This window comes from Lytechinus variegatus, chromosome 2, assembly GCF_018143015.1.
Source record: "Lytechinus variegatus isolate NC3 chromosome 2, Lvar_3.0, whole genome shotgun sequence".
In the NCBI taxonomy this organism is placed as follows: Eukaryota; Metazoa; Echinodermata; class Echinoidea; order Temnopleuroida; family Toxopneustidae; genus Lytechinus; species Lytechinus variegatus.
This window is the reverse complement of record NC_054741.1, coordinates 40,210,411-40,222,539: the sequence shown is the minus strand read 5'-3', so window position 1 is coordinate 40,222,539 and position 12,129 is coordinate 40,210,411. Positions and strand designations below refer to the sequence as shown.

The 12,129-nt window shown below is 36.2% G+C and overlaps 1 protein-coding gene across 1 annotated transcript in view; it reads right to left on the bottom strand.

Annotated features, from left to right (window-relative positions):
- LOC121408090 (maestro heat-like repeat-containing protein family member 1) overlaps nt 1–12,129 on the bottom strand; it is a 145,047-nt gene that overhangs the window by 61,241 nt on the left and 71,677 nt on the right. Inside the window, exons 21-25 of the mRNA XM_041599430.1 lie at nt 9,097–9,233; nt 8,523–8,626; nt 6,875–6,985; nt 6,327–6,462; nt 4,735–4,847 (exon numbers count right to left, since the gene is read on the bottom strand). Coding sequence (XP_041455364.1) covers nt 4,735–4,847; nt 6,327–6,462; nt 6,875–6,985; nt 8,523–8,626; nt 9,097–9,233 — 601 coding nt within the window. The remainder of the gene's footprint in view (nt 1–4,734; nt 4,848–6,326; nt 6,463–6,874; nt 6,986–8,522; nt 8,627–9,096; nt 9,234–12,129) is intronic.

Genomic DNA, 12,129 nt, shown 5'->3' with positions numbered 1-12,129 from the left:
CATGCAGGATGTTCAGTGATACTTGATTAACCTTATGTCCAAGTTTCATGAACTAGGTCCATATATTTTCTAAGTTATGATGACATTTCAAAAACTTAACCACAGGTTAAGATTTCGATGTTGATTCCTCCAACATGGTCTAAGTTCATTGACCCTAAATGACCTTTGACCTTGGTCATGTGACATGAAACTCTAATAGGATGTTCAGTAATACTTGATTAACCTTATAGCCAAGTTTCATGAACTAGGTCCATATACTTTCTAAGTTATGATGTCATTTCAAAAACTTAACCTCAGGTTAAGATTTGATGTTGACGTCGCCGCCGCCGCCGTCGGAAAAGCGGCGCCTATAGTCTCACTTTGCTTCGCAGGTGAGACAAAAACTTATTGTGTGTGATTTTAAGCCATCTTGCCTTCACTTTAGCAGTAGGGTTTTCTAAATTGATCTGTGTGCATATGATAAGTAAATGATGCAAGAGTGAAGTACTACAAAATAAAATAAGTAATAGGGTAAGAGTAGGAAATTTGAAAGAGTGCAGTTTTTTATAAGCACATTTTGATTAAATCCCACCTCGAAGCTATAGAAAGTTATTGTGTGTACAACACAGCACAGTGCCTGTCATGGAAATTTCATTGACCTTTGACCTTATTCAAATTCAACTCATATTCGAACTTGACCTGTGCCTTCAGGAGATGGACCTCTGGTATGAATTTGGTGATCCCACCTCGAAGATATAGAAAGTTATTATGTGTACAACATAGCACAGTGCCAGTCATGGAAAGTTCATTGACCTTTGACCTTTTCAAATTCGGCTCACATTTGAACTTGACCTGCACCTTCAAGAGATGGACCTCTGTTATGAATTTGGCGATCTCACCTCAAAGCTATAGAAAGTTATTGTGTGTACAACACAGCACAGTGCCTGTCATGGAAAGTTCATTGACCTTTGACCTTATTCAAATTCGACTCATATTCGAACTTGACCTGTGCCTTCAGGAGATGGACCTTTGGTATGAATCTAGTGATCCCACCTCGAAGCTATAGAAAGTTATTGGGTGTACAACACAATTGTTGACGACGACGCCGGAAATAGTGATACCTATGTCTCACTCCACTACGCAGGCGAGACAAAAACAAGTCATTGCCTTTTGAAGAGAGGAGAGTTCCAACTCTAAGAAGTTTATCAAAGAAAGTAAACACAAGTAGTCCCTTGTGGCCACAACAGTTAACCGTATCAATGAAACCCATTTAATAGCTTGGATAGTCTTGTACTCAGACATCTTGTAAGAGCAATTTATAGTTGTTCATCTCCCTCTCCCCTTGTTCCTACTTTTACAACTATGTCATCTCTCAATCTCCATCTCTCTCACCGACATACTCTCTCTCTTCCTCTATCCTTTCTCCTCCTACTCTTACACTCAATATCATCGTCCGTGATCCCTTTTTTTCTTCTTCATATGCTTCCTCTTCTGCTTCTTCCATTCTGCCTCCGATCCTCATTCTTCCCATTCTCCTGTTTCACTATTGACTCCACTTTCCATCTGTGCAATTAATGAGCGCATATTCACTCATTAATATTAATTGCGATCTCATTTTTCAAACTTATATAAATATTATTTATTAGGAGTATTATCATTGCCACACTAAAAACCTTGTAATTCCATCTTTTTAATAAAAAGTTGTGAAGTATTAAAGATTTAGAACCCTTTTATTTTCATAACAAAACCAAAAGTACATTTACAGAACAATATGCTGGTCTACAAATTAGACTAGTCAATGATAACGAGTTGTCATACATTTGCCTACTTTAAGATTAAAACATTGACTTCCGAGCTCCAGAAAGTTGCATACATGGGAAACTCGTAAGTCAATGCTTCAATTTAAACGAGGCCAAACAAGTCCGTTCGATACAAACACATGAAAAGCGTTGGCAGCATGCTCAGTAGAGAGACATACATGTATCTACACTAAATATAACATAGATTGGCTTATACTCTGTCCATTTCAGCCATTCAAAGTTTTATCTGGGGTAGCTATCAATTTACGAAGCCTTTTTCATAAAATGAAGATGAAATAACTAACACAAAAATGAATCAGTAATGTCCAGAAATTTATGCCAGTCAGAATTAATCTGTGCTTGCTGTCAAATTCAAAACCACAGCCAAGAACTGGTGATGGGCTATGGCTATTGTGTAAACAGCATATTTTGGCTACTCCTTTTGATATGCAAGTTGATCATGTCTGTGTTTAGAGGATTAAGAATATTTCATCTATTCCCATTCCAATTTTCATGCTTTAAAGCTTATTCTGGGATACAAATGCTTGTTAACCACTTTTCCGTTAATAAGAGACAAATTTTGTTAAGGAGAGTTTCATTCAACCACCCAGCTCAGTACTTTCAGTCGAGGAAATCAGTAGTTGCATATTCTGTGGTTATCAAGCCCCTATCGCACCCGAGGGCATTCTGCAGTTTCGGGGACAGATAAGGTTTCTTGGGGTGTTGTGGATTTCTAGAAGTAAGCGGTAAGTCAAGTGTCAAGTACTGCTGACAGGATCCATGACGGACTAACACTATACTAGCTGGATGTTTGTCAAATAAAATCTCAAGAGTCTTGTAAGGAGATTCGGATTCCAACACAGAGAGGGAGCGTCCCAGATGCCCGCAAACTCGACCCCACATTGTGGGCAGTCTATCAATTACTGTTTAGGTTTGGCCGACGGCCTTGCGACGGACCGCCCGCTCCTGCCAACAAGGGAAAGTTACCCAGTGGTCAGGTGTGGGCTCGCCGACCTGAATGTCCACTGGGGAGATGTCAAGCACAGAAAAAAAAACGATTCTCTCCAGACATTCGATGCAGTTGTAGCAAAGATAGTTAACCACAACCATGGCGCACCGAGCAGAGGTAGCATAGCGATACTTGCAAGCTATCGACATCCGTGACATTCAGCTCTGATATTTGTGCTAGTCAGCTTGGCAGTGCTCCAAGGTAAATAGTGAGCCTGACTGCTGAGAGGGTATGGTGCTCATATCAGAGAGCGGCTGCCGCTGGAGAATGGATGCCTATACTAGCCCTGACTCTAGTTGGGGAGAGTAGAGCTTAATAAAAAGACCAGGCTATCTTAATTCCTATATAGAAGGAAGACCAGGGTAGTCTAAGAGATACTTCCCATAAATCTACGTGTCCACTTGAGGGGTAGATGTGAGGGAGTTACCACTGAGAGAGTGATGGATTCACGGCCAGAATCAGGGGGCCCACCAGCAGACTAAAGTCCAGAAAGTCAGAAGCACCTGCATATTAACGGGAATTACCCATGCAAGTGAGCGGGCCAGAGATTCAGATGAATCAGACAGCTCCCCAGGTGATCCGCTCAGTGCACGACACGCAATTAAAGCTGACAGAGAGCAAGGGGGAACAAGCCCACTCTACTCGAGGGCGTGTTAGAGCAACATAAAAAGTTGCAACACCAAGCCAACGGATCTAAGGGGTTAGGGTTAGTAGGATGAGTAAAAAAAATGCTCATTTACCTGGTAAGTTCTTAACCTGAAAGAACAAAGAGAGGGGCGAAAAACAGAGGAAGGGCAAGGAGGGGGTGGACACGAAAGGAGACAAAACCAAGGTCACCTTAAAGAATGTATTGATATTAATTAAATATATTTCAGATAATTAATTTAGGTAAGCTGAAGTCCTAAAAAAAAGAGGCAGGACAAGACTCTGAAGACTTGAGTCCAAGGACTCAAGATAAGAAGATCAACTAAGAGGAAAAAAAAGTTCTTCTTTTTATCAATTAAACAAAATAACGTTAATGAATTAAGAGCAAGACTCTGAATTATAAGTCAGCAAGGCGCCCACCTGAAGAATTTTTTTTTTGATAAGATAATATCGCTAAATAATTAATTAATGACTAATTAATTAAGCAATAGAAGGCTTCAAGGAACAAAAGTCCGAAGACAAGCCAAAAAGACCAACTGAAGGGACAAATTTTCATTCAGGGTAGAAAACAACTCCACCTACATAAGGAGAAGGCAGAACAAGAATTAATTGAAGACAAGGCGAGAATAAAAAATTCAAGACGAAGCAAGAAAAAATTGCAAGTCCCGCATCGCATATAACACTACCAACGGAAGGTGAACAGAGCGCAAGAGATACATGGGAGAAGCTATCGAGCTATCCGCCGGTGTGAGCGACGTGTAAACACAAACACACACTCAAAACAAGAAGTCCAAAGAGCCTTAAATTACTCAAAAAATTTCCGTTAGTGTGATAAACCTAACCTTGATTTGATTTTATTGGGACCACTTAGATTGATATAAAACCAAAAGGAGTCACATAGGAATAAAAAAAGCCTATAAGAGCCGCCATACATTAAAAATTCAATGTTGGACAGAGCACTTATCTGAGACATCTTCACTCGGTAGGCGCGAAGTGAAAAGAGAAAAAATGAAATTAAAGGGATATATCCAAGTTATTGATAGTAAATCCACTGATCAAGAAAAGACGCTAACGGGAAAGCATGTTGGAATGTTTTTGATTATTACATCATAATGACATCACATTTAGGTTCGAGAATGGTACCAGAAGAAAGTTCATGAAATGCTTTTTCCATTTCAGCTTTAAACAAAAAATTCTTTTGAAAATAAACTGTCGATAAGTTCCTTCTTGCGGGAAGTCAACGAAATAAGTTGTATTGAATGTATGATGATACTGCTAGATTAGATAACTGTTTGAAAATACCTTTGATAGATCACTTATGATACTAAATAGAGCCTGAGCATCAGTGGTTGTACTCCTACCCCGAAGGACGGAAAGGGCTTCTACCATCTTGTCTTCATAATCTCTTGCTCTCCCTTTTGAAACAACAGGCAAACATGACAAAAAATCATTTAAATTCCTAATTTAACCTCATAGTACATGTATTTACTAAGAAATTCTCTTCTAATCAATTTCTTTTTCCCACAATAAATCTAGAAGGCACAATTTTACTTGAACACAGACACTGATAAAATGAAAACATAAAATACACAAAATAAATCTACATACATGTAGAGCATTAAATGGTTAGAACACACAAAATGCCACAACACAAAGGGAAATAACATTTAAAAGACAACTGATAAAAATCCATTTAAAAAAAAAAAAAAAGAGAGTAAAAATCCTGAGTCTTATAAAATCTTAAACCTGCATATATATTTACACCATGAATGTGGGGGAGAGTGGGGTAAAATAAGGCAGCCTTATTATCAATGTTATCTTGTCATTTTGTTACTATTATTTGAGTATTCCAGTGGTCCCAAGTGTCTAATTGGGATCTGCCGAACATTTGAACATTGTAAATTTTACTAATCGAATAGCGATCGGCAGCAAGCCATTCAAACCATTCGATCAGTCTATGTTTACTCCCAGGCCTACACATCTTATGTTTTTTTTACTGCTTTATATTAAAAAGATATAATTGGAATTATAAAAAAAGGTGGCCTAATATACCCACTCTCCCCTACCTGTTACCAAATAAATAATACTAGCAAAAATATTGAAATAAATTGAATATCTAGCAATAATCAAGGTCTCTATTTGAAAGAAATTTCATTCTTGATGACTGCTAAAAAATCTGTATCAAAATGAAAGTTCTCACATATCAAACATATGTCAGAAAAATTGTTGCCTTTTTATTATCACATTTCAATACCCTAGCCACACAAACTAATTATGTACAATGAGCTCATTAGCCTTTTTTGAACATGTGTGCATTCCTGCTTGTTTACCAAAAGTCAAGTACATTTCATTGTTCATTATACACCATGCAAATACCAACCTTGCATATTTCATGAGTATTTGTCTAAATTTCCTTCCTGTGTAATAGACATCCAGTACAATATCAATTATATTCCTGTCAAAGTCACTCCCAAGGAAAATACAGTGGTAGCAAATTTGTCAAGAGTATTTTTACCTTTCCCAACCCAATTCTGTTTTCATATACCTCACTAATGAAAAAAAAAATTATGCAGATTGTACCTTCTTTCTTCCCAGCCCTTCAAAAGTGATATCAATTTGATTGCTGTTTATATTTATCCAGCCATTAAAAAAACTGATGTTGTACTCTGAGTCCAAGTAAGGGCTTACGAGAGAAAAGCCTTAGGCCAATTTGAAATAGGCCAGATGGAAATTCTTGAAAATGTGTCAGGTAACCGTTTGAAAAAAAAGAGCACCTTCTCTTCCTCCTAAATTCATTTTTCATCTCATTTGGCCTTAGAAAATATCAATGCATGATGAGCAAAACTAGAAAATGAAAATACATTAAATTTTATGGATAATAAATAGAACCTGACCTTCATATAGTAGAGCAATCTTAAGTGTGAGTTGAATGCCTTCTATAGCTTGACCACGGACGTCAATGCATGGATCTGAACACCTTGGGACAAGGTAGGCTAAGATTTCACCCATACAGGTAAAGGCAGAGGGCCCCTACAGAGAAAGGAAGAATGAAAAGTTAGTATGATAATGGGTGGTAGTGGGTTTATCTCATCAAAACACTGCACCATCATATCTCATAGAAGTCCAGTTTAGTGACACTGATGTCATAGAATTCTTGGCAATTTCTTAGGTTGAAATTATTTCAATTATCAAATGAGTTATCAGAAACAACATCTTCATTGTCATAATCATCATCACCATATTCATCATTATCATCATTGCTACCATCATCATCATATCACCACCATCATCATCATCATACTATCATAACAATCATCACCATCCTCAACGTCATTGTCGTCATGGCCACCGTCATCATCTTCATCATCATCATTACTTTTACCATTATTATCATAATCATTGCATATTCACATTTAAGATCCCACTCTCCATCCTTCCTTACCCCTGTGACATCTTCTACATGTTCCAGATAGAATGATAGAAGGACCATGGTAGTCTCTACTGCTCTCTGTCTCTCATGACCCTCACCAGATAACAACCATGGATGTAGATGCTATGTAAAAAAAAACATCATGGATTCCTCATTAAATGACAGCATACTGGAAAGGTCATCACTAATTAAAACCCTGTTCCACTATGCCGATGTTGCTACGATTTGACAAACCTTCAGATTGGGCAGGATCGTGGAAAAATCAGCCAATTTACTGGGAGTCAGCAAAAAATCATTTGCAGTATTAAAAATTGTTGAAAGGAATGGAGGATTTATTACCCCAATGGTTCGCTGTCAGTACGCCAGGAAAGACCTGATTACACTCATCCCACGACTGCACGCCATGTCGTTTACACTTTTCCCTCTTCCCACACAATTCAAACTGGGCGTTTTCTGATTGTGAAGATCGGCATGAAATTTTGAATATGTTCAAAATTTTATCTCATCACGTCGATCTGAATAAAAGGCCTGCTGTTACCCCATTGTCACAAAATTTTTATTACGCTTCTCCCGATTTCAACCAATTTCTGTCCCGACCTCCGCCAATCTAAGGATCGGGTTTCAGATTGTGATAGTGGAATGGCCCCTTAAGATAACTTATGAGTTTAATGCATTCATTTTTAGATTTTTTTTAGAAATATTGCATAGAACAGAAAAAATGTTAACTATCTGTCTCTCCTGTTTTTTCTTCTTTACTACACAGCTCTCCTGATTTTCAAATTTACAACATATTTAATACTGGTCTCTCCAGATATTTCTCTCTTAAGGAAAACTGGCTCTAATTATACTCTGAACATTCAAATATTCCCCTGCAAATGGCACTTACAAAACAAGAAAATAAAGCTGGTTGCAATTTCCCCGTAGCAAGGATTGCATCGCGATAATGGAAGATAATCTGCAAACCCACTTTGGAATCAATCTGATAAAAGTACAGTGATCTCGGAACAATCTTAAAAAGGTAACTTGTCAAAAGTCAGCATTACATTTTTTTAATCAGGAATCTTGCTATGTGCCCTCTCACAGCAGGTTTTCTGCATTCCTGTTATATTGTCTATTGGTAAAAAAAAAGACACTATTATGGACTCCTTTAGGAAAGATATGGCTTGGACATTAAACAAGGTGCCTAGGCTCTTGTGAAAAACTGCTATATGAGAAAAATCAGGGAAAACCCTGATTTTTTTTAATTTTTCAATGCTGATCTAATTACAGCTAATTAGCAGAAGGCTAAGAAAAATGCAGGTGGGCAAGTACACGCCCCACATGCTCAGCTTCAGGCTACAATTTGGAGAGTAGTTGTAGAGGTGATGATTACAAATTTTTAACCACAGCCAAAGATGTCTCTAAAAGCACACTGAGCAGTCATGAATTAGGATTACACTAAACATCAACTTCTTCCTATACTTATCGCTTTGAAAATTGGGAACTCAGAAATTTAATAAAAAACAAGTTTGTTATGTAGTAAGAGCTGAAGTAAAACTTCACTTCAAATATTCCCATTCATATCATAACAATAGATTATTTCAAGTGTCATTTCTTCTAAAGTCATATAAAACAGATAAAAAAACAACCAAGTTAATTGGTAATAAATCCATTTGAATACCTTGAATATATTATGGAAGCCTATTGGTGTGATATCTTTCCTCAGAAGCTCTTTAAGCATCTCATGAAGACCATCCAATGATGATTCTATCAGCACATCGTACTCTGCCATACAGGGATACACAGAGAAATGTTTCAATCATGAAATCTAAATTTCTTGAGATATAATACTGTTATTTAATAAGATACATAAAATGAGAATAGATAGAATGAGAAAACAAAAGAAAATGTGATGATATGCAAGGAGAAAAAAAAGTTACAAATACAAATATTTCAGCAAAAGAGTAACAAGCGTGAAATGAAAAGACAAGAACACAGTGTAATTCAAATTAAATTAGTTTCAGTGAGCTTCGATAGAAAGTTACATATCACAATTACGGTTGAATAATGAGCGATCTTGTCAGAGTTTCAAATTTGGGGAATATTGTAAAGTAATTCACAATTATATTCATAATTGACCTTAAAAAGTAATTTTTTAGCAAAATATTCCCCACTTTATAGTAAAGATAGGTTTTGAATTCAATACATGTTTGTTTTTTTCTCATTGTTCATTTATCAATGAATCATCACCTAACCTTTGATTTCATCTTCTCGAAGTTCTTCCTTTCCCTTAGAGGTCATGAGCGGGCAGTCAGGGAGCTTAAAGAGACAAGTCACACCAGTATTGATAAGTGTAAACGCATCAGCCTCAGTAAGAAGAGGATCAAGTTTACTGAATAACATCTTGTCAAGGAAAAAAAAACACTTCATGGTACTACATGTATAAACATGAAAAACATTTGGTAATTTGAACGCACTTCTCTCATGAGAGCCAAAATATTACAAAACATTTTATAGCTTGTACTGCTTATTTTTTCATACATTTATGCATATTACAAGAAATACGATTCAACAGAATTCTATTGTGAAATATATTAGGTAATGGCATTTATACGAGACATCAAAACATCAATCAAAACACACAGAAATATATTAAACTCCTCAAAAGAAGTTTGGAAATCCGACTTTGATCAATAATCCCTCCTCGGTTTTAATGAATATCAGTGTGTAATTAATACCAATTAATAGAACATTCAATTCTCTTTAAAATGATGCCGTACATGATATGATTATGGTTCACATGGAGGTGCAGTGCCTTGAAATGTGGGGCAAGGTCAAAATTCAAAAGCTGCAAAACAACACAATATTGAAAGTCACTGTTCTTTTTTCCTAAGTGATGAGTGAGTTTCTTGAGCAGTTTCTTTTGACTTTGATCGATAATTCCTCATGGGTTTTAGTGAATATCAATGAATAGATCATTTAATTTTCCTTTAAATGATACCCTAAATGTTGTGATTATCGTTCATATGGAGGTGCAGTGCCTTGAAATGTGGGGCAAGGTCAAAATTCAAAAGTTCCAAAATGACACAATATTGAAAGTCACTGTTCTTTTTTCAGTGGTGATGAGTGAGTTTCTTAGCGATTTCTTTTAATTATTTTCATGCACCTTAAAGGGGAATGAAACCTTTGGAACAAGTAGGCTTGTGTCGAAACAGAAAAATCAAAGAATAAGAACAAAGAAAGTTTGAGAAAATTTTTACATTTTTTTTGGAGAAAGTTATGAGCATTTGAATATTGCAATCACTAATGCTATGGAGATCCTCCCATTGGCAATGCTACAACTTTCCCTTTGATGAACTATAAAATACCCTAAAAATGTCTCTTTTTGCTTTTTCTTACGGTGATACAAACTCTTTGTCCATGATGTATTCTTTAAAAATCTGTATTACATGCCCTCCTATAGAAAGAACACATGATCTACTGATATATGTGATAAAAGAGGCAATAGGGTTAAGTAAAATATATACTAGTGTAAAGGGGAGAGTTGTTCACAAGTGACATCACACATCTTTGTCCCATTGCCAATTTGAGGATCTCCATAGCATCAGTGATCGCAATATTCAAATGCTCAATACTTTCTCATTATCATGTCCGATTTTTCTCAAACTTTCGTTGATCTGTTTCTGTTTCTATCTTGTTTCAAAGGTTTCATTCTCCTTTAATATGGAATCAAACTCACCTCTGCACAAGCAAACACATAAAAAATAATCAAACATGCATGGGTGTATCAAACCACGACACAATCCATGTTATCTCACAGAACCATCACTACAGAAGCAGGGGCTTGATTTGAATGGATTTTCATCTCTATTGACAAAGACAAAAGAATCATGTTCTGTATTGACCCTTCATGACTATTTCTGCTTGTTTTGCAGCTTTTCATTTCAGACCTCATCCAACACTTTTGAATCCTGCTCTTTTCATAATGGCATGATCATAACAAGTATGATATCATTTTAAAGAGCATTAAATGATCCTTTGAATGATGTAAAACGTGCATTGTGTAAAATTGGGAGAAGGGAGAAATTAATGGCCAAACTCAGATTTCCAAACATTTTTTGCTCGTTTTGCAGCTTTTCAATTCAGACCTCACCCAACACTTTTAAATCCTGCTCTTTTTGTGATGGCATGATCATAACAAGCATAGTATAATTTTAAAGACAATTAAATTATCTATTGAATGATATAAAATATGCAATTTGTAAAATTGGGAGTTGGGAGAAATAGATGGCCAAACACAGATTTCCAAACTTTTTTTGAGGGGTTTATTTAAATACACATGTAACAAGTTACAATACAATGTACAATAAGATATCATCTTGATCACTACTAGTGGACAAGCTGTTATTTTCATGAATTGCCGATCGGCCGCGAAGTTAAAAAAGGCGCAAAGATATTGACACATTTATTAACCAGTACCAATGTCCCCAACAGCAAAGCTTTGCTATTGCAAACATGCTGTGTGGTGAAAGAGTTGAGATAGGCACCTACATATGTACAAAAAATAAGGTTGAAAAGGTGCAGCTAGTAATTCAAAAAGTTAGATAGAATTTCACTTGTTTATTCAGAGCCTAAATTATTTCCAAGCATATTTTTATCAATATCTATTCACTCACTGTAATACTACAATGTATTTTCCATTAAATAATTTGATTTAATTGTCATCTGTTTGACTCTATACACAGGTACATTGGCATCAATTTGCATACTCATTAATATTCATTGTAACTGCCACAAGTTATGAAGGACACAAAATCCAATGTAACATACGGTTAATGTAGATTTATTCTAACAGAGCCGTAAAAAACTCATTGAGTGGACAACTTAACTTTAGGGAGTCAAAAAGTAAACAATTAATAATGAAAGAATTGATGGACACCAAAGGAGAGATCTCCATCTCAAAATCAAATCCATGCAAAAGTGACAAAAGAAATAGTAATTTTTTGTTGCTATGGTTGCAAGCAGCTCATGCAAGAGTGCAATCACAAGGGCGCAGCAAGGGGTGTGGCCAGGGGCGGACCCAGCTGAAACCATGCCAGGGGCAGCCACATTCATAAGTCGAATGACCAGAGGTTTTAGAGGTGTAAGATTCTGTTTAAAATTATCTACATTTTTGCACTTAAACATTTTTTTAAAAAATGAATCGAACAAAACACATCTTCCAAAAATTGTTTCTACAGATCAAACTGTGACATAATGAATTTCTTTACAGGTACATATTTTCAAAC